Source organism: Lycium ferocissimum, unplaced genomic scaffold, assembly GCF_029784015.1.
Source record: "Lycium ferocissimum isolate CSIRO_LF1 unplaced genomic scaffold, AGI_CSIRO_Lferr_CH_V1 ctg3752, whole genome shotgun sequence".
Taxonomy (NCBI): Eukaryota; Viridiplantae; Streptophyta; class Magnoliopsida; order Solanales; family Solanaceae; genus Lycium; species Lycium ferocissimum.
Window position 1 is genome coordinate 139 of NW_026725482.1, and position 22,642 is coordinate 22,780.

The following is a 22,642-nucleotide window of genomic DNA, read 5'->3' on the forward strand; positions in this document are numbered from 1 at the left end:
GAGGAGAATGGGACTATGGCCGAGCACAAGTCATCGTGGCGGTAACTCTACCTAGAAGACTGGAGATCTAAAGATATAGGTTCAAAGAGATCAAACAAAGTCATTGATGACGGTTCAACATTGTCAAAATAAACTTTTTTTTGGTCCATTCTTATGATGAGACAATGTTCAGTACCGGGATAAAGCATTAAGGCTTTTTAATGGTTTTTAAGTTTGATACGGGGTATATCAAATAGTGTATCTGCGGGATGACACATTTAGGAATCATCTATGTAAGTGTGAAGTGTAAGCCGCTTCAAGGAGTACAGAAGGCTAATTCTCTATGCGCTTATGAACCGAACAATTGTTCATCTTGAAACGAACAAAATAATGAGAACCAAAGATCGTTAAGGGTTAATTGTGTGACATGTGATTGTCTAGGTATACACCAAAGCTCGAGGGTTCAAAAATATAAAATCTACCGATTGACCGAGTATATCCGACATATGTTCACTACGGAAAGTTTAAAGAGAAATCTACTTATCCAAATGCGATTAATCCTTGCTTACGAATCACACATTTTTTCATGTATGTTTTTCATACTATAATCATTCCCCATTCATGTGGGGGATTGTTGAATTTTTTGGAGTGTGAATGGGAAATGAGAAAAGGTACCTTTTGGAGTGCACCCAAAAGACACCTTTTGGATTGCACCTCTCCATCTCACCTTTTCATTGCCTATAAATTTAGAGGACTAGCCTTAGATTTTATATACATAAATCTGAATATTTTTCCTCTCGCATTCTCTCGGTGTTTTCAAAATAAAATTTAGTAAGTCGTGTGATTTGTTGCCGAATTTGCGTTTGACAAATGGTGGGTTTGAATCATACATTACGCCATCAACGGGTATATCCGTTTTATCCGAGAGCGTAATCCATAACTTAGTACTGGCCGAGGGATTAAATTTCTTAAGGACACATAGTGAATTCTGTGGACTCAGATATTTTCAGTTTTATGCATTTTACTTTTTTTAAAATTAACTCATGTTTCTGGTTTACTGGTTTTTAACATAGATTTACTAACATAACATACCCAGTGTAATCACATTGGCACATAACAATAAATCTTAATAGTAAAAAAAAAAAAAAGGGGGGGGGGGGGCACTATATGTACGAGAGATGAAAACAAATCACATAGGCACATAATAATAAATCACATAGCCTCAGATTTTATACACAAATATATGAATATTTTTCTCCCTCTAAACTGTTCTCTGCATCTATTTTCAAAATAAAATTTTAGCAGTGTCGTGTGATTTGTTGCCAAATTTGCGTTTGACGAAGTTAGTGGGGTTTGAGGTACCGCTAGGCCATCAACAAGTATATCCGTTTTATCCTGGGAGGAAGTAATCCATAACTTCGGGTACAGTGAGGGGATTAAATTTCTTAAGGACACATAGTGAATTCTGTGGACTCGGATATTTTCAGTTTTATGCATTTTACGTTTTTTAAGATTAACTCATGTTTCTGGTTTACTGGTTTTAAACATAGATTTACTAACATAACATACCCAGTGTAATATCACTGGCACATAACAACAAATCTTAATAGTAAAAAAAAAAAAAAAAAAAGGGGGCACTATATGTACAGAGATGAAAACAAATCACATAGGCGCATAAAAATAAATCTTCATAGTGAAAAGTGGCAGGATGTGTTATCACTACCACAAAAAAAAAAAGTGTAGCACATAATAATAAATCTCATAGTGAAAAGTTGCAGAATGTGTTATCACAACCACACACACACACACAAGAAAAAAAAAACTCGGATATTTTCAGTTTTATGCATTTTACGTTTTTTAAGATTAACTCATGTTTCTGGTTTCTTTGGTTTTAAACATAGATTTACTAACATAAATATGTAATATATTATCTGACCGGCACATAACAACAAATCTTAATAGTAAAAAAAAAAAAAAAAAAAAAAAGAGACTTATATGTACAGAAGAGATGAAAACAAATCACATAAGCACATAAAAAAATAAATCTTCATAGTGAAAAGTGGCAGGATGTGTTATCACTACCACAAAAAAAAAAAGTGTAGCACATAATAATAAATCTCATAGTGAAAAGTTGCAGAATGTGTTATCACAACCACACACACACACACAAGAAAAAAAAAATTGTACTTAACTGTCAAGAATGGGATTCGAACCCATGCCCTTTCGGACCAGTACCTGAAACTGGCGCCTTAGACCAACTCGGCCATCTTGACGTTTGAGAGCTGTCCTTAACTTTAGGTTTTGTTCTTTTCAACTTTCCAATTCGTATAAGTTTTTCTTTATTCGAGGGTCCAATTTGCAAAGTTGATCACCCCCATTTCTTAAAAATAAGAGTCTGAAATTCTGAATTCCCACATCTATGCTACTAATTATTTGCTTCACACCTTGGGAAAATAGCTCATCCAAATACCGTTTCCTCGAGTTTGAAGATTCAAGTCAAGTAAAGTCTTATACTTTGATTGAGTAATATTTGATTGATAGATAGATAATGACACTTCACAAATAAAAAATAACAAAAATAAATCCTACTTTATTCTTTCAAAAAAATAAAGAGAATAAACCTACAAAATACACTTGCATCTTCTACCTACCTACTCTTCCTTTATGTTTAAAACACACTTATTCATTTTTATTTAATTGGAATAGAATACCACAAGCGAACATAAGTATCTGATGCAAATGCAAGGAGCGTTTATGCTCCCTCAATTTCCGAAAAAAAAAAAAAGAAATAGCACTATTGCTCTCTTGTCAATCAAATTTTTTTTACTGCGATATTTCTTCTAAGTTTATGTTAATTTCATTTGAAAGTTAAGAAATCAATTTACAAATTTATATAAAATTAGATGTGATTACTCTTTGTATTTCAAATCTTGCCACCACTTTTGGGAGTAAAAGAGTCCTTTATTCGTAATCGGTTGACCATAATGGCACGCAACAAAGTTTTAAAAAGTTTGACATAAAAAAAAAAAAAAAAAAAATAAAGAAAAAAAAGCCTTTCTTTTTAACTTTTTTTTTTTTCTTTCCCAAAATTAGCGGGCTAAAGTATGTGAAACCCAAACTCGAAGGCGGTTAAGTGCATTAACCCATAATATGAAGATGGATCAACAAAATTGGGGAGGTATATAAAGCGGGTTGAGAGTTGAGAAGCAAGAACACCACAGAGAGAAATCGAATGGAATCATCATCAGGGCAATGGCTAGAAAAAGCGTTACTTGAGCTATGTAACAAAATTGAAACGGGTCTTGATTTAGATGCTGACATTATATCTGGTCTTGTTTCTTATTGTGAGCTTGCTCCTCCTCTCGATGCTAAAGAATATCTCGATGTAATTTTCCTCTATCTCTATGGTCTTCTTGATTACAATTTTGATGAGCATATTGTAGAAAGTCCATAATTCAGGATTTGAGGGTAGGGGTTTATGGATTGCAGTCATACACATTTTAAGATCAAGGGCTAATTTATCTCTTCGTATATATTTATTCCACTGTTACGCTTTTTTAATTTGTGCTAGTTACGACTATATTTATTCCACTGTTACACTTTTTATATTATTTTGCCATGACTTTTTATACTGATTTGAGTTCTTGTCGGCACGTCTTTGGTCTACCTAAACAACCTCTACCCCCACAGTTAGAAGCAGAGTCTCATCTTTGTCATTCTCCCTAAACCCCACTTTGTGGAATTACACTGGCTATGTTGTTGTTGTGTTACACATTGAAGACTTTATTGGACATCCTGTGAGAATTTGCTTTCTTGTTTTGATTTGTGATGAACTTAGTGTTATCTTGTTAGTTATTACTCCTCCCGTCCCAAAATAAGTGCCCCTTTAGCTCATTTAACGCCCAATCGCCCATTAAGAAAAACAATAAATACAAGGTATAGTTTACTAAGTTACCCCTACTAATTAGATGTTTCTTGAGAATTAAGCATTATTAAGAAGTAATTCTTTAATATAAGGGTATAATTGGAAACAATTACTATTTTTTGTCTTGAATTCCTAAAGCCATTTTTTTTTGCGCTAAAGTGCACTTGTTTTGGGATGGAGGGGGTATCTTTTTTATTTTCTTATCTTTTCTGTTTCTGGTTCTGTTTAGAATTTAGGCTAAGTTACTTTTTCATGATTGCTTGGTATAGCTGTTTAGGTTTGTTAGTTACATTAGATTGGTTCAGCTTCTCTAAACGTGTTACTCAAAAGTATCGACTTTGACACTTTAGTTTCAAATGATAAGTACTTGGTGATTGAGAAAACTGCAGACTCCCTTATAATTCACTTGAAACTCATAAATGAGGAGGCAATACAGAAATTTTGAGATTCTACATCCATCGCCATTCTAGATGGATAATGAAAACTATATGGTACATACTTCTGCATTTTATCCAGCAAGAATGCAAATAAATTTGTAACTTGCACCTCCTTTTGTTTTTTTTTGTGGCGGTGAAGCGACTTAAGTCCTTATGTTGTGCTTGTGTACCAATGTACCTATTAGGATTATATGCTTATATGTTCTTGTAGATTCTTTTGAACACTATTGTTATTGCTCTTCTCAATCTTTTGATGTTTTATTTGCTTTAATGAAATCTGAGAATGCTTTATGTAAAGGTCATCTGAAAAACTTACTAAAATTTACTTTTTAAGGTTGACATAATTGTACAAAGAAATGAACAAAAAAGTTAGTGTTTTGGCCTGATCAGTGTTGTCAATCCTCACTTAAACACTGAAACTAGGTGCAATGCAAGTTGGGTGCTTTGCATCTATCAGGTAAGGTTTCTGATCCAATTTAGAAAGAAAAAAAAAGATGGTGCGTTTCATTGCAGGCGCCAAGGCGCCGACTGTGCGTCTTAGCAAAAACCATTCAACTAACTGCTTCGTTAAGTTAAATTTATGAGGCCCATGGGCTGTGTCCTTAAAGAGTAAAGAGTTGGCACTGAACTAATCCATTTTGTCCCGAAAACAAAAAAGAAAAAGACAGTAGCATTTTGGTACAGTGGTAAATAAGCTGGCTGTGTTTCTCAGCAAGGACCATGCAGTAACTGCTTTATTAAGTTAAATTTATGATGGCCATTGGCTCAGTGTTGAAGAGGTGGTACTAAATAATAGATAGAGCTGGCAAAACAAACTGTTAAACAATGAATATGGAAGTATTGTTGGTGATTTTGGTGTACAAAATTAGAAATTTAGCTAAGAAGTGTTTTTGGAAAATGATTTTTGAACTTGATTGTCATTGTTTTTCCTTGACATGGAGCCTTGGTGCAATGGCAAGATTTGCCGTCATGTAACCAGGAGGTCATGGGTTTTAGCAGTGGATATAGCCTTTTGTAGAAATGTAAGATAAGGCTACGTACAATAGCCCCAATGTGTCTTGGTGTTTCCTCGGAATCCTCTCTGTGAGAGCTTAAGGCACCGTGCTGCCCTTTATTGACATTGATTAACTTCGAAAGTTTCACTGGATTGTATTCTTTCTCAATTCATTTGCTCATATAATTTTGTTTCTGCTTAAAGATACTTTATCTTTACATTATATATTTTAGTTTTTTCTTCATTACCTCCTTTTTCATCAATGCGGAGGTTGGTACTGCGCTTAAAGGCTAAAGCCCCAGCACATCTTGACGCTTTTCGTCTGTAACAGCACTATATGAATATTTCTGAGTAATAAAACAGTTATAAGCTCTTCTCAACATTTTGACATTTGTGAATATTTGCTTTTACTTGGCCGCTAAAATCCCATGTTCCAGCATTATGGCTATTTCTCTACGCATCTATATCCTGAAGACAGCAGTCAAATTATGTACAATGATTCCAAGAGGTGCTGCCCCGATTCTTTCTGCTATCTGAGTCTCGTTCTGCTGAAATTTTTAGTTGTTGGGATGATGAAAAGTCAAATGGCCTCAGTTCATGTTCACTCCTCTTCAATCAGAATAGATATCAAGCCATTTTAATGATTTAATCATTTATCAGATTGATGCCTAATGAAAAAGAGCTTCTTTGACGTGTCTTTCTATTTTAGCATTCCCTTCCTCCAGTTAGAAAGTGATAGACTACCTTTTCATTTGGTAGTTGAAAATGATCCTAATTGGGATCTTTCTAAGACCTTTATCGCATTGATACTTGTTATTGGTTATTAAATCTTGATTTCATGTATTAGCACATGGTAAAATTTGTAAGATCTTCTCTGCAGATGGCCATGCAATTAAGATTATGTTTGGTCCTTTTTCTTATTGGTACCATTTGACTGTTGTTGGTGCATTTACTGACATCTTTTCTTTCTATAGAATATCATAGGTCAGGAAGCTGGAAAAAGTGTGACAGATGAGTATTTGAGACGGAGAGGTCATTCAGATACTACTCAAGGTACTTCTGCTTCCAAATTGCAAGCATATGTAAAGCCCCCTTCAGGTGATAGTCTGACAGCTGGAACTAAAAAACAAGTGCGAGCACCGAAAGAAAGTAAATCCTTGAGTAAGCAGGAAAGTCAGAGCACAGCTGAGACATCAAATGGACGAAACGGACAGCGAGGAAGTCAAGGAAACTCTACAAAAACAACTGTGCCTCAACCCCAAGCAAGTCAAAGAAACTCTAGAAAGAAAAAATCTGACAAAGTTATTTCTCTTGCTGAGGCTGCAAAAGGGTCCATCATATTTCAACAGGGGAAGCCATGCTCATGCCAAGCCCGTCGACACAGGCTAATAAGCAATTGTTTATCTTGTGGAAAGATAGTCTGTGAACAGGAAGGTGAAGGGCCTTGTAACTTTTGTGGTGCACTTGTGCTAAAGGAAGGAAGCTCGTATGCTGGATTAGATGAAGGTCCAGTTCCAATTTCTGATGCTGAAGAAGTAGCTGAAGCCTATGCGAAGAGGCTAGTTGAATATGATAGGAACTCTGCAGCGCGTACGACTGTTATTGATGACCAAAGTGACTACTATGAGATTGAGGGAAATAGCTGGTTGTCAAAGGAGGTATGCAGTTTTACTGTTCGTGAGAGCATTTCACTTTGCAAGACTTGGCTTCTATTATGGCACTGACTTATGTTCGTGATCCTTCTTTTCCTCCCTTTTAACAGGAAAAGGGACTTCTGAGGAAAAAGAAAGAGGAGATAGAAGAGGCTGAACGTGCGAAACGAAATAGAGTCACAATGACATTTGACCTAGTTGGCCGCAAGGTTTTTCTTTCATTGCTATCAAGGAGGATGTGCTTGCTCGCATCTTATTCCTTCTCTCTTTTGTCCTGTTACTTCGTTCTTTCTTTTTTTCTGTGTTCTATGTCTTTACCGTGGAGGGTGGGAAAGTGGTTCATATCTTCTTGTTCGTTTGTGAGTATCGTTAGTCTTCCCTTTTCAATCATCAAGATAAACTAGTGTCTTCTTTTGGCTTTTGACTGTTGATTCCTTATCATTTCTTTATGTAAGTGTGCTTCAGCATAGCTCATCATTTATTACCATGTTGATAGAGATAGGATATCCAAAATCTGGCTTGTCTTTAATCAAATTACAATGTGAGCTTCAAAGCCCAAATCAAAATATCATATTGTAATTGGTCACAAGTTGCTTTGGAGTATTGATCCATTATCACGACAATTGGTGCTCATGCAATTTTCATCATCTGCTCTTTGATAGTCTAAAAAGAGTTGGAAATTCCTTCGACCTCACTTCTTTTGTCTTCCCCAGTTTCTGACTGTCTGTGCGATTCAATAGTCACTTTTTGCAGTGTTATTACTTTCTTGTATTTCAGGAGCACTTTCAGATGATCTAACACGTCAACAATGTACACGTTCTTTTTTGCGTATTTGATTCATTGAAAATTTTAGTTGGGAAGGCATTGTTTATTGTGTATTCTTCTTTAAGCATGGGCGTTAGGGTTACAGTTCTCTTATTTTTTTGGTTCTTTTTGGTGGAGAAGTGTTAGTCCTGTAACTTTTTTGTAATAACATGAAGAATGCCTGCTCGTTGCTTTTAAATTTATATATCTTAACTAGAATACCTTCTTTGATCTACATTCTGCAGGTTCTTGTAAATAAAGACGAGGCAACTGAAGAACTACAGAAAGGAATTCTATCCAGACCAGCAGATAAAAAGGAAGCAACCCGCATTAAACCTAGTCCAAACCTGAAGGTACAACCTGTCTTTGTGGATCCAGGTCCCAGGAAAACTCCCAAGGAGAAGAATAATAAGAAAGGCCCGAGAAATGGCTTGTGCTTGGAGATTACTGGGAGAGTGCAACATGATACCAGTGAACACTCACGTTTGATAGTAGAGGGCAAACTACATGGATCTTCGAATAGCAAATCGTGGCATGAGCCATCTGTTAATAGGGCAGTTGGTACTTCAGATGACTCTGAATGTACTTTAGATTACAATTGAGAAGTATATAGGTGGCCAATATAGGATTCCTCATCCCCACACCTCCAAACATGCTGTCTTTAGAGATAATTGCTCAAGATGTCAACTGAGCTTTTGCTTTTTCCCATTTTTCTGCCGTTAGGGGCGGATGGTGTTACTCCTATAAACTTGCTATTTAAGTCCTGATTTATAAAGAAAAAAGGTCCTCTGCAAATATTTGTTCGGGCAGATCTAATGTCGAATGAACTTAGTTGTAATCGGTGTAACTGTGTTCAAAGTTCATGCTTCATAATGTTGATGGATGCAGGCACAAGTTGGGAAGATGCTATAGGTCACTTGGAAGCTTCCTATGCATACAAGAAAGCTGTGTCTTAAAATGGATTTTTTTTTTTTTTACTCTATGGTTTGTGCATGTTTTGTTCGTTGAGATTGCCAAATGAGGATGATAATTCGCATTATTGTTACTATTTTTTTGCCTGAATATCTTGTGAAAGGAAAGCTATCACCTGCATTTAGATGGTCCGGTCCAGCCCAGCCAAGTTTCTTCTCTGTATGATTTCTTAAGAAAGGGACATTAGTTTATTTGGTTTAAATTCGTAAATGGTATTTGACTGATCAAATATAATTGAAACTGATTCAGGTTATTAATAAGAATGCTAGATAACATTAAAATAGACTAACAGATATATGAAATATATAGTTAATGGTTGTTAGCCAAAAGTGACTCTTTTTATGGCGACTAATTCTAAGATTGGCTCATAAAAATACTAGGCATAATCTAGTAAAATCTAAACCAAATTGTGTTAATTAAAATGACAAAAAAAAAAAATTGTTTGACAAGAAGTGAAACCTTTTATAGAAAGCAAACACAAGGTAAGCAATGGAAGTCATTTTCCTCCAAATTGAATTCTATCCATAAGTAATGAAAGTCATTATCCTTCCTTTAGGGGAAAATACTTTTCTTAACAAAAAAAAAAAAATCTTCAATAATTCAAGGAACGACGAACTGGAAAATATATGATCAAGAAAAAAAAAAAATTAGGCAAACATTTTATTTCATACCAAATTGTTTTAATATTTTTTCACTTTTCAAACCGGTATAGAAAAATAAATACTCCCTCCGGATAAAAAAAAGAGTCTATTTAGCTATTTGCACAATCCTTAAGAAAAAACTAACTCCTAGACAAAAATAGGTAATTTGACTAAACTATCCCTAATTAAATAGACATTGAGATTTGATCATATAACATTTAATAGGGGCAAATTTGGAAAAATAAGATTTAATAAGTGAATATATTTTTTAATAAAAAAAAAAAGGCTAAGTGAACACTTTTTTTTTATTCGGAGAGAGTACAATACAGAATCTGAAAATAAATGCTCCTACTCAACAATGAATCCCATCCTTTGGTATATTCGATTCTTTTTCTTTATAAAGCCGTAGTCTAGTAAAAACCGAGGACTTAAATAACAAGCAACTCCCTGTTTATTGAAAACATCGGATTTGTCTTTGTAACTAATGTCCAATGTTTTATACTTCAAACACGTTTCTCACGAACTAAAATCCTGTCCCTTGTCTCCTTTCTTTTTCTTCAGAACCAAATAACAAACAACATCCACTTATTACTGTAATATTCGATCAAATACTTACTTTCTACTGTTTTACTTCATCGTCATTAATCCAACAAATGCTTTGATCCTATTGGAACCGCAAGATTCCTGTTTTCTGAGATCCGTAAGATTTCTATTTTCAATTAGTGTTCCTTATGCTGATTTCTGTTTTTTTTTTTTTTTTTCTTGTGTTCTTTTTGGTGTAATACGATATATATTATTCATTTGCTGAGTTTAATTGGTGCGTATTTAGTGAATTATGAATTATTCAGTCAATTATTGCAAGAAAATTATGTTTACTATGTAATAGTTGTTTCGTAGTATTTCAGGAATCTTTTGTGATCTTTATGTGAATGTTGCTATTGAGATCTTTATGTAGTTCAGATATAAAAGAATCAACTCTTATTTCTTAATTTATCTATGAAGTTGGATGATGAATACCTCAGAAGTAGAATTATGTAGTGCTAGTATTTAATTGTATGTACTAAACTGGAACCTCTGCTTTTGCTCCTCTCCCCTTGAGAATTACTTAGTTACTTTAACATTTACCTATTAAAATTGCAAAGAAAGCACATTCGCTCATTTTTTTTTATATCTTCTTACTTGTAACTATAAGGACTTTTGTTGTCTTGAGAACTTGCAAGTGCTTGCATAATTAGGTTTACCGCTTAGCAATGTTGAGGGAGTTAGAGGAAGGGTGACAGTTGCTTGGTAAAAATTTGGATCATTGTTCTTCTATAAACGCGTATATTGAATAACCAAAAAGTACTGAGATTAGCAAGATGTCACATATTTATTGAGGGCAGAAGGTGTAGGCTGCACGCAGCATTAAATTTCAATGACTGATAACACTTTTCACCTTAAAATGCAATGGAAGTTTAAGCTTGTGAACTTAAAGTCTTATACCTTGATTACATTATTGTTAAACAAGCGTATAAGAAAACAAGATGAATATTGGAAACCTATGAGAATCACTTGTCACCTGATCATATTTCTCAAACCAAAATGTGTTACTTAATATGAGGGTAGTCAACAGCATCTTCATCTACACACGCAATGGTACCGTCCATGATAACGATTGAACGTTATTTCTTTAATTGTTTCTTTGTCATCTGAAATCTGGCATTACAATTCTAGGTCAATCATGGCAATAAAAGGAAATCCAGGAGATAACAGAAGCAGAGGCCCTGTGTCAATATTTGTTGTAGTTGGTATTTGTTGTTTTTTCTATCTTATTGGAGTATGGCAAAGAAGTGGTTTCGGGAAGGGAGATAGCATAGCTCAGCAGATAACAAAGAAGGCAGAGGACTGCAGCATCCTCTCCAATCTAGAATATGAAACTCATCATGGTGATCAAAGCGGTATGGTTGATGATCCCAAACTGGAAGTCAAGCATTTTGAACCTTGTGATGAGCAATATGTTGATTATACACCGTGTCATGATCAAATGCGAGCAATGACATTTCCTAGAGAAAATATGAACTATAGGGAGAGACATTGTCCTCCAGAGGAAGAGAAGATGCATTGTCTTATTCCAGCCCCAAAAGGTTATATAACTCCTTTTCCATGGCCAAAGAGTCGTGACTATGTACCTTTTGCAAATGCGCCACATAAAAGTTTAACAGTTGAGAAGGCAGTGCAAAACTGGGTCCAATATGAAGGTGATTTACTTAGATTTCCAGGTGGCGGAACTCAGTTCCCACGCGGGGCAGATGCGTATATTGACCAGCTTGCTTCTGTGATCCCAATGGACAATGGTACAGTTCGAACTGCATTGGATACCGGATGTGGGGTGAGTAGAAACTTGTCAAAGCTTGTCAATATGTTCTGATTTTTTTCTTTTAATGAAGTAATTTCTTTGAAAGGCGTCAAGGAGATGCAAAAAGAAATATGTTAGCTCCATTACAAGAGAAGGCTATGCTATGACGAGGCAACAAAATAGATTAAGCAGACATCCAGCTTTAAGGGAGATTTCAAGTTACTACATAAAATTAATATATTCTGATCTTCTTACTAGCTGTCTTTACTGCTCTGAAAATCTTCATGCGCTTAGTCTCGCTACAGATGATTTAACTGCTGGTTTTACTTTGCACTATATATCCGGTAGTTGTACTCCTTTTGGATGAGTGCTTTACCTTTGCAACATTAGTTGAGATACATTTTCATGAAAGCTGGTAGTTTGCATCACTTTCTTGGTTTCCTCTTTCTGTGCGAGGTTAAAGATTTTACTTTTGTTGTTGTCGCCATCATAAGTATGTTTGTATCCAAACTCTATCTCTTTGTGTTTGATGAATGGCATATGGCATCTTAGGTTGCTAGTTGGGGTGCATATCTTTTCAAGAAGAACGTTATAGCCATGTCATTCGCACCAAGAGACTCACATGAAGCTCAAGTCCAATTTGCTTTGGAAAGAGGCGTACCAGCAGTTATTGGTGTACTTGGAACCATAAAATTGCCATTTCCATCAAGGGCGTTTGATATGGCTCATTGTTCACGTTGTTTGATTCAATGGGCTGCAAATGGTAAGCATCTTTTTTTTTTCCTGGATCTTTTGTTTTTGCAATTTTAATCTATCTAGAAGTCTGACAAAGCAGGGGATTGCTCCAGTAGAGATATCCCAACCTATCTTATTGGACATATGTGTTTTTGATTTAGTATTTACAGCCCTTCTTTTGATGTGTATATGATACCTTGGACGATACAGCTAGTTCAGATTAAGACTTAGATCTGGTATTTGTGGATCTTTTCCGTTTGGTGAAAGACTTATATGTTAGCCTAGGGTAAATATGATATTCGGAGAACCTCTACTTCTAGAAGAAACCCTTATTTACCTTGAAAGACGAATAATTTAATGTTAGAACAAAATAGACCCGAATAGAGCAGAATGGATATGCAATATTCATATAGCTGACCCCAACTAGTTTGAGATTATCCAGAATAAGTTTATTGATTGATATGATACCTTGGCTTTGGGAGCAGGAGTTGTAAGAAAAATAATCAACTTAGATCAAATTATTACCCAAAAAAGATATGCTCAACACAAGCTTTTATTTGGCAGATTTTTCTTGTATTTGTGATACAGGTTCTCCTGGTAATTCTGCAACCATTCTCTAGCACCAATTGCCATCCCAGGATAACCCTAGATTGAGTTTTCCTTTCCATTTTGGATTGCAAAAATGATTTCCACTTTAAACTTTCAAATGAAAACTTTGTCCTATGCTAATAAGCCCATATGTTTCTTTAATTAAAGAATACACGGTCTTTAGTCTCATTTTATAAACCTTGCAAGTCAAAATAAGACATTTTACTTGTCATCTTTATACTTGTACGTGCATCTAAACATACATGTATCAAGTCAAATACTTTAATAACGCGCATCTACATGCAAAGCATGTATTTCTTTTTCCGTTTTGGCAGTTTCCCTGGTGTTCGAGAAAGAACTTGAGGAATAAGGCATGTGTCTTTTGTTCTGTTAAGTGTTATTCAGAGAAGATAGTGCATGCAGAAGCAAATGAGGACTGGAAAATTACTCTGTTGGCTGTTTCCGTATGTCGGAACTTTTTTAATTACGTTCTTCCTTCAGTTATTTTTTCTTACTTCTGAACTACTCTTTTTAGGTGGACTGTATATGATGGAAGTGGATCGAGTTCTAAGACCAGGAGGGTATTGGATACTTTCAGGTCCTCCCATCAACTGGCGGACTAATAATCAAGCTTGGCAACGACCTAAAGAGGAGCTGGAGGAGGAACAAAGAATGATTGAAGATATAGCTGAACTTCTCTGCTGGGAAAAGAAGTATGAGAAAGGTGAGATAGCTATATGGAGAAAACGAGTAAACTATGAGTACTGCAGTGAACGAGATTCTCGTGTAAATCTATGTGACCACTCGAATTCAGAAAATGTCTGGTAACTTCTTGCACCTTATAATCTTATTCATCCGAACATTTCAATTCTCAAATGGCAAACAAATGAGGATTTTCTTCTTCCTTGTTGTTTTTATTCAGTGGATGCACAAAGCTGTTATTGGCTAGTGTAATAGAAGTTATAGAGGAGTGCATTCATGATTTTTGTCAGTCTCTTTAGTTCAGTCGTTACTCTTAAGGTTTTGAGTGGCAGTGCTGATTGATTACGTTGCAATATGTTTAGTAGTCAGAAGGGATGCTAACTAACAGCTGATTTCTTGTAATATATTAATCCTTGCATTTTGTTGCCATGTCCCATGTCTTTCTTCTTCTATGGCCAGGCATGTTTTATACCTACAAGCACTTGCCGTTCCATGCCAAAATCGTTTCTTTCCCTTCTTTTAGTGATTATGAGATGTTGAAAACAACAAAATGTTTGTTTAATGGCCTCTTATGAAATATGCGTGCACCAATACTTCATTAAAAGTACTGAATAGCATTACTTTTTTTAAATAAATGGAATCTGGCGATTTTGAGTTGTCTACGGCTTTGGTGATAAAAGTTTTGGTTTCCATCTGATTACATGATATTAAACCAATATATAGGTATAAGAAGATGGAGGCATGTGTAACTCTGTATCCTGAAATAACCAATTCGGACGAAGTTGCTGGTGGAGAGCTCATGCCATTTCCGGAGAGACTTAATGCTATTTCTCCAAGAATAGCAAGTGGATCTCTTCCTGGAGTCTCTGTTGAATCATTCCAGGAGGACAACAAGTTGTGGAAGAAGCATGTGAAAGCTTATAAGAGAGTTAACAAGCTCCTTGCCACTAGGAGGTATCACAATATACTAGATATGAATGCTGGCCTTGGAAGTTTTGCTGCAGCACTAGAATCATCTAAGCTATGGGTCATGAATGTTATGCCAACTATAGCTGAAAGGGACACTCTTGGTGTAATATATGATCGAGGCCTGATTGGCATATACCATGACTGGTAACTATATGAAGCTCCTCATCTTTTCTCATTGCTCTCTAGCATCAGTTCCTCCTCCTTTTTATTAATTTTTCTGGACACTAAGTTGTAAAAGAATAAGTAAAGATAAAAATGTTGTGGAAACAGGAATTTGTTACAATTCATTGGTTCCTTTTCCTTTGTCTTTTTATTTTGTTGGAGTTGCATCAGATACTGTCCTAGTTTAAATTCTTAGACATATATTTAGCAAGCAGATTAGCTTCTCTATCCGTGACTATGCATAGGTTAAAGTTGTTAAATAATAATAACTGCTTTTTCGCTTCTTATTTCGCTTCTTATATGTTCCCCACTCACTTGTCATTGAAACAAAGGCCTTGCATCTTCCAGTTAATGATGGTGTAATTGCAGTTCCTTTTGATTTTACTCGTTGAGTAGTTACTGCTTGTTGACATATGACGTATAGGAGGATGCATCTTCTTTGCATGTCCCACAAATATAAACATAACAATTTACTTGGAAGATAGGACCATAGGATACTATAAGGACCTGTTGAGCACAGAATGGATAGAGCTTTATATTTGTATGGCCATGTCACGCTGACAAAAGCAGAACAAAGATACCAAATAGCTGGTTAAACACCTCAGCCAGCACGCGATTGAACCTGTTACTGCATAACATTAGTCAGTACATGCCCTTTGTAGTGATTTTGGGACGAGGAATATGGGACGAGGAATATAGATTTGCCCAGAGTGGGGAAGGCAAATGCAACTAGCTTTGCATATTGATATACATGTGTAGTTTTCTTTCCGGACTATATCGAATGGTATTAGTCTAGTTTGAGTGTTTGGCCTTCAATCGTATCACTACTTTATATGGTCCTTCCATATAACATCGAATATACTATTTCAGCCAATCCTTCACTGTTGGTGCTGATGTTTTTAATTTTTTATGTTATATTTTTCTTTTTTAAGGGATCTTGAGCTTTCCTTATTTTTTCTTGAGTTGCAAGTCTCTTGTTGTTTGTGTCATCTTTCCAAATTCTAAATTCAGGTGTGAAGCGTTCTCTACCTACCCTCGGGCATTTGACCTTATTCATGCAAACGGGATCTTCAGCTTATATAAGGACAAGTAAGTTCTTCAGACTCCACTTGATCTGTAGAAGCTAGAACATTTCAATTTAGCATCTGTGAATAGTCTGTCATGGAGACAACTTCTTACAGTAGGACGCCACCATCTATATAGAAAGTAGATGATACAGTTAGATCTTGCTAATAATTTCAGTAATCAGGATCGTGATAAAAAAGTTTCAGTAATCAGAAAATAGAGAACGTCTAATCGACGTGCGCATAGAGTTAGATCTTGTTAAACTTTCTGGTCATGCCTCTACTGCTACTGCTCCTGAGTTGCTTTACTTGCAGATGTGATGCTGAAGACATTCTACTAGAGATGGACAGGATTCTTAGACCAGAAGGCACAGTTATATTCCGAGATCATGCAGATATTCTTGGCCAAGTAAAAAGAATTGCAGCTGGTATGAGGTGGAAAACAAAAATGGTGGATCATGAGGATGGCCCTCTTATCCCGGAAAAAGTATTGTTTGCTGTCAAAAGATACTGGGTTGTTGGAGATAACAACTCAACCGTCTTACGGTGAATGGACAAGGCAGCTTATTTCGCAGACAGTTAGCAATCTGGTTCTTGGCCAGAGTTAGTATTATTCTTTTCCTGCGGGAGGTCAGAGTTGACAACAACAGGCAGCGATCTCTGCTGTTTGTCATGGTAACTTTTTTTATTCTTCTTACTTAGTGGTTGCCGGTAAGAAAAGATTTTAGATCTCTTACGCCTTGTTGGTTGTTTCTTGAAGGGCTTCATTTTGATCTCTGTGTAGTATTATTATCATTACTAAATTTTTTTCTTGTTTTACTTTGCTATATACCATGTATTATAACAGTTCATAAATTCCAGCTGAGCAGAATGAGTTATGGCTGGGAATCTCTTTACTTTCTAATGTCCTATTCTACGAGAATATCTAACGGATTGTGATCTTCAGTGAAACAGTTTATTACAGAACTAGACGTGGGCCAAAACACAGCGTCTAGGAAAACACAGAAATCAGCTGATTACAAAATGGAGGTTTATCTGAAGATGGATTTAGTAAATGTAATCTCACCCTGGCAGGGTTACTGTCATTGTTGAAACAGTTGAAAGCCAAATGATTTTCTGAATAAGATGTTACTGAATTCTGGTAGCTTTTCAAGTCTGAGTATTTTACTAACTGAAAGAAGTGGAACTCAAGAAATAGCTCTAAATATGCAACCATCTCTCCATTTTATGTTGCTGTACTTGCCAAGTACTACTTGGTAATCCAACTAGTTATGTACCCGACCAGATTTCCACAAATCAGTCTGTAAAATTGAAAAGCATCAAAATTCATTATGGTGTGGATCGTGTTATCTTGAGACCCTATTGGAGGCTCACTTGGATGAGTCGTGGCCCTTTGTCTTTGTTATGAGTTTTCTTTTGAACCTCTTGTTATCTGATGCCAATTCCATAATTCCCGCTGCGTTATGACTGTCAAAAACTGCTAACTGTTAGGTGTAGAATGGAGGATCTTTTTAGTCGAAAGAACATCTGAGGTACTGTAAAGTCTCTGCAATTTATCGTGTTAGATTTGGTGAGAGATTACAAGGCTGTCAATATTAGGCTTCTCCAAACATGTAGGATCCACTATCTTAAAGCTAAAGGACCGCCCTCGCCCCTCCCCCACAAGCCCACAAAACCCAAAATTCTGCACTGTTCCCTCATGTTTCCATGAAAAGCCAATGTTATAAAGGAGTGCATAAAGAATCAATAGAAAACAGAACTACTTCAATCAGAATTTCATCCTATGACTTCCAATGTTTTTTACTTCTGCTTCTTAAAGTAAGCCTCCCTCCAGAATATTTTGACACCTTTGTATATGTTGCCAAGCTGCTTTCTATGAACCAATTTGATCGGTACTTCTGAAGATATTAATACATACATACCCTCTCGAACTATAATTTCTTCTAACTCAAAATTTCTTTAACTTTTCGGAAGAAAAGACATTTGCTTCCATGGCAGCCGATGATAATACATCTGGGCTTCGTGTTGCATCATTTTCTTGTTACCTCAGCAACCCTGAGGAGAGCTTCGTACACAAACTTAATGGGGGTGCAGTTGAACCTGCTTTTATTTCAACCCCTGAGACCCCATCTTCTGTAACTAAAGTAAAATCTGCTGCTAAGGCAGCTACTGCAAAGCCACCCTCAAACAGCACCAAAGATAACCTTGCGAATCTTCGCGTGGAGTCTTTATCTTCTTATCTCAAAACTGGGGAAGACAACGTCGTGTTTAAGGCTTCAGGAGCTACAGTTCAAGATCCCACTATTGCTTTTGTATTTCCTCAACAGGCTTCGTTTCGTAACACAAAGCAACTGGAACAAAGCAAGTCCAAAGATGGGGAGATTAGCATATTTGGTGCTGACAAGTACTTCAACATGCAACTGGATTATGGAGCTGCCCCTCCAGCTGGGGTGAAGTATACGGGGAAACTAAACAAAGGGACGATAGATCTGCCCCATCTGAAACACAATTCCCAGTCAGGAACTCCGAGCAATTGGTCTGAGTCAAGCAGCTGGAATAGCCAAAATGCACTGTTACGAAATATTCCGCGAAATGTTTATCAGACAAAGCAGAAGAAGATGACAAGAATGGGATGTTTGCCCACTTTTGGATGCCAACCTTGTTTGGACAAGAAAGCAGTCTTTGTGGATGAAAGCATTGAAGAACGCAGAAAGTCATTGGAAGTGTTTGGCTCTGGCAAAATGGGAAAAGGAGATGTAGCAGTGAACTTAGAGAGGAAACTCTCCATGTTAACTTGGGATGCCATACCTAAAGCCCAAAACCTCCCTACAACCACCAATGGAAGAAGTAGCACGGTCTGTGATGACATGGCTAGCGATGCTAGCTCAGATTTATTCGAAATTGAGAATATATCCAGCAGTGGATATGGACTTGTGAATGCACAAACATCAGGTGATTATATGTCTAGCAGCTGCATGTCTCCAACAACTTTGTATGCACCAAGCGAGGCCAGCATTGAGTGGAGCGTTGTCACTGCCAGTGCAGCTGATTACTCGTCAGTTATCTCAGACTATGATGAGAAGAACTTTGGGATTAGTGGTTACACAAGTTCAAGAAACGCAGCCAATAGAACCACCAAAACCAAGAATCCAGTAGGTAAAGAGGTGCAGAAAACGCAGCCCAGTACTGGGCTTTTAGGTTGCAAGAGCCACAAATCAGTAAATGTGGCTGAAACTGTGCATAGGACTTGTGAGAAAGCAAAACAAAGATGATTTTTCCTTTTAGTTCAGTAAATTCGTGAGAATAATATTTTTTCTTATTATGAAAGAGTGTAAAGCTTAATGGTTTAGTTGGACCTGTACTTTGTACAATCTTAGCTTAATCACCATCCTCTTGTCTTTAATAAAAGAAAATGTTCGTATTATTGTAGCTAATTTGTCTTCCTTTCAACTGCTATTCAGCTCCTACTTATCTTGTCATCAGTAAAGCTGTATATCAGTGTGCCACAACAGCCTTCCTACATAAAAGCATATAACTTTTCTCCCCAAGGCAATAAAGACTAGTTTAAACCACAAAACAATTAACCATAGGCCAACTTTTGTGACAAAATAAGATTTTTTTATATGTTTCTCCTGATTCCATAGTTTGTGTTCATCAGTATTTGAGCATCTATATTGAAACCAAGCTACTTTCCAAAAGACATGTTTGCCTCACTTAAGAGTCATCAAATCCAAATATCAGAGTCGGCATGCACCCATTTTCAACCCAAAAAGGCCCTACATAAACAGAATCTTGCTTCAAATTGAGATAACACATTTGGACTTTAAACTGATGCCCTCAAGTGATGCTGTCTGCCTTGTTCGTCGACAAAGTTTTATTATTGTTAAAATATTTGAAATGTTTTTCTTGTATATCCGACCAAGTTGGTTGGATGAGTGCGACCATGCCACTCCAAAACTAGTTAGAATATTCGACTTGAACTGTTTTATATGTATCAGGTGCACTTCTCAAGTTTATCTAACTATTTTATTCATGGTAAGAGTTTTAGTACAAATATGTAAAACTACAGTAGTATTGTTGAGATCCTAGCTAATATTGCTTTCACAATTTGAATAGTTGTAACTGAAATAACGGGTATATAAATAAGTAATTAAAATTATCCTCTCTCTTAATAAGTTAAATTTTTAGATTAGATGGTCACACAACTTCACATGCATCAAAGTAGGTAAGAGCTCATAAGTTTAAATCTCACTAGTACTTGAGACCCCCTGTTACTTGAATTTTTTTTTTGTATTTTCACATGCATGACCATAAAAACAAAATAGCCTCACACATATGGAGGCATGTTAAGATATTAGATAAGTAACTAAAAATGTGCAATCTTTCAATAATTTAAGGTTTTTAGATAAGATGACTTATACAATTCCGTATGCTCAACTAGTAATATTGGAAATTTTTTTTTAAAAAAAATCCTTCCAAGCCAGTTTCCAGAGCTCTTTCTCTCCCCCAATCAGTTAATTGGATAACAGCGTTTCAAGAGAACAATAGGATAAGCTTTGGGAAAAACCAGCATGTGACATTAAACTCTATAATTTTAGTGGCTTCCACTGTCCTATTTGAAACCCAAAAATAAACAGCATTATTATTAAACAATCCCGCAGCTAGTCGACAGGTGGGAATGTACCACGTGTTCGATCTGTTAACGACTCCAAACTGTAGAAACAGATAGATCTTGATGCTAGTGGTGGTGACTAGTAGAATTATATGATTGTATTTTAGTATTAATTAAGTTGGAGTTCAATAATTGGAAGAATCAAAAGGAAATGTCAATCCAGTTGACATAATCACATGACAGTCATGCCTCTTGAAGCTAGTCCTTCGCAACACTTAATTTTGCAACAAGACGAATTCGATAAATTTAATTGAAACCATTATCTTTCACTCGAGTTATTTGAAAAATTAATTAGAATAAAGATATTCGATATAATAAAATTATGCATTTTCTAAATTCACCGACTCTAGATCCTAAAGTCGTTTTGGTCTCTGGTGTCACTTCAATAAAATAGTCGAGCGTCGGCTGAGCTGGGAATTCGATGCGCAATAAACTAAATTTTTGGACCAATTATTAGATTATCGCGAAGCATAGACAAAATATGGACATTTTTAAACATGAACCTAAATCATGTTACTTCATATATATATAAAGTTAAATTAAGTAACTTCTTGCGTTTTTCTAATAGATAATGAACTCCCTTAATGAAATTCGTGCCTCCAAGCGTACCAGCCTCAATCAGTGACATATAACGTATTGTTTCGATGAAGGTAAGGTCCCCTGTTTTTAATAAGGTTTAGTAGTGAAAAAAAAAAGAAAAAAAAAAGCTACATGTCGTGATCGAGGAGTAGTTAACAATATGGAGTCATGTGGTTGATATAGGCCTTGATTTAATAGAGAAGAAAGTTAGAAACTAAACTAATTAAATAAGTACTACTCCCTCTGTCCCAAAAAGATTGACACTTTTCGTTTTTCGAGAGTCAAACTTTATAATTTTGACCGTGTGATTTAATATAGAATCTTTTATTTTTTCGAAATAAAATTTACATATTTGAAAACTACGTAAAAAGTACTATAAGTTACCATAATTAATAATTTAAAATATTTAAAAGACATGAAAAAATTGCGGTCAAAGAACAACTCGTTTGACTCTCGAAAAGCGAAAAGTGTCAATCTTTTTGGGACGACGAGAGTATTACTCAATAGCAAAAGATTGTGGGCTTGTGGCATACTATGTAGTAGCTGTTCTTTGATAGGCTTTTTAATTACTCTGTGTGACAACTAGCAGCTTATGACATAGAAAGAAGAATGTTTGGAGGGCCTTCAAGACTTCAAAAATGTTTGGAGGGCCTTCAAGACTTCAAAGGAATGTTGGATATCTGCCACCAAATTTGAGGATGGAAATTCTCTAAGGTGACTAAGGTATGATCTGAGTTGACATTTATTACAATGGTAGGCCTAGCAATGCGAATGTTTTTTTCAATAGGGACCAATAGGAGTTGTGTATCAACGTCAAAATAAGGTTTGAGGACGACCATATTAATATTTAACTAGGACCACTCTTTTTAATAAACTTAAAATCCTATATAAATTTTTTTTCCTTTTGTTGTATATGAGTTCCATAGTCTAATTAAGCACGGTTGTCAAGAAAAGGACTTAATTTGATAGGGCAATAAATCAGTTAACAGAGGCGGATGCCCATTGTTGACTTAGTGACAACTTTAGGGCATCCTTCATTCTTTCCGATGAACAACAATAGTTGTATGTATATGCAATTTACATCTTAAAAAAATTGTATACTTATACTCATATTGTACATGTTGTTATGACATAATAGTGAAAACATAGCACATCATACCTATTGAATTAAAATTCACGGATCACCTCTGTTTATGATCTTGATTCTCCTGTTTTCAACAACACCTTCTCATAAAAGAATTTGAGCAATATTAGAAGGATTAGAATAGTTACAATTGGGCGATCATGTCTTCCTGATAACTCCAATTCATATTTTTGAATCAGAAAGCTGCGTATTTGTATTGGGCCTCACTTAACTACAGAGTCTGCACAATTCCCACTTATTACTTTAGGAGAAGTCCGTTTAACACAAATATGTGACACGAAGCCCACC

The 22,642-nt window shown here is 35.8% G+C and overlaps 3 protein-coding genes and 1 non-coding gene across 6 annotated transcripts; 3 read left to right on the top strand and 1 right to left on the bottom strand.

The window, feature by feature from the left end:
• Window positions 1-2,171: 2,171 nt before the first annotated feature.
• Window positions 2,172-2,252, bottom strand: TRNAL-CAG (transfer RNA leucine (anticodon CAG)). Its single transcript has one exon. It is a non-coding gene; the product is annotated as a tRNA-Leu (tRNA).
• Window positions 2,253-3,114: 862 nt separating this feature from the next.
• Window positions 3,115-8,629, top strand: LOC132044155 (uncharacterized). The gene is made up of 4 exons (XM_059434648.1): window positions 3,115-3,364; window positions 6,310-6,993; window positions 7,098-7,196; window positions 8,037-8,629. Exons 1-4 carry the CDS (start codon window positions 3,212-3,214, stop codon window positions 8,391-8,393), a joined length of 1,293 nt encoding a protein of 430 aa, XP_059290631.1. The 5' UTR covers window positions 3,115-3,211; the 3' UTR covers window positions 8,394-8,629.
• A 1,170-nt stretch (window positions 8,630-9,799) lies between these two features.
• LOC132044157 (probable methyltransferase PMT2) lies at window positions 9,800-17,341 on the top strand. 3 transcript variants are annotated; one of them, XR_009412050.1, is made up of 8 exons: window positions 9,800-10,104; window positions 11,118-11,772; window positions 12,292-12,502; window positions 13,598-13,886; window positions 14,488-14,877; window positions 15,907-15,984; window positions 16,275-17,100; window positions 17,138-17,341. XR_009412050.1 is itself a non-coding variant. In XM_059434651.1 (7 exons), exons 2-7 carry the CDS (start codon window positions 11,125-11,127, stop codon window positions 16,507-16,509), a joined length of 1,851 nt encoding a protein of 616 aa, XP_059290634.1. In that variant the 5' UTR covers window positions 9,800-10,104; window positions 11,118-11,124; the 3' UTR covers window positions 16,510-17,341. The 3 variants fall into 3 exon arrangements, 1 of the variants encoding a protein (XP_059290634.1); XR_009412051.1 differs by having other exon boundaries at window positions 16,275-16,634; window positions 16,906-17,341; XM_059434651.1 differs by having other exon boundaries at window positions 16,275-17,341.
• A 101-nt stretch (window positions 17,342-17,442) lies between these two features.
• Window positions 17,443-19,388, top strand: LOC132044158 (protein PHYTOCHROME KINASE SUBSTRATE 3-like). The gene has a single exon (XM_059434652.1). It carries the CDS (start codon window positions 17,951-17,953, stop codon window positions 19,229-19,231), a length of 1,281 nt encoding a protein of 426 aa, XP_059290635.1. The 5' UTR covers window positions 17,443-17,950; the 3' UTR covers window positions 19,232-19,388.
• The last annotated feature ends 3,254 nt before the right edge of the window (window positions 19,389-22,642 follow it).

Bases quoted from the DNA above. Each gene is read 5' to 3' on its own strand.
- LOC132044155 (XM_059434648.1), top strand. From the start codon at position 3,212: ATGGAATCATCATCAGGGCAATGGCTAGAAAAAGCGTTACTTGAGCTA. The intron at 3,365-6,309 runs GTAATTTTCCTC...TTCTTTCTATAG, and splicing joins ATGCTAAAGAATATCTCGAT to AATATCATAGGTCAGGAAGC. The intron at 7,197-8,036 runs GTTTTTCTTTCA...TACATTCTGCAG, and splicing joins TTGACCTAGTTGGCCGCAAG to GTTCTTGTAAATAAAGACGA.
- LOC132044158 (XM_059434652.1), top strand. From the start codon at position 17,951: ATGGCAGCCGATGATAATACATCTGGGCTTCGTGTTGCATCATTTTCT.
- LOC132044157 (XM_059434651.1), top strand. From the start codon at position 11,125: ATGGCAATAAAAGGAAATCCAGGAGATAACAGAAGCAGAGGCCCTGTG. The intron at 12,503-13,597 runs GTAAGCATCTTT...TACTCTTTTTAG, and splicing joins GATTCAATGGGCTGCAAATG to GTGGACTGTATATGATGGAA. The intron at 15,985-16,274 runs GTAAGTTCTTCA...CTTTACTTGCAG, and splicing joins TTCAGCTTATATAAGGACAA to ATGTGATGCTGAAGACATTC.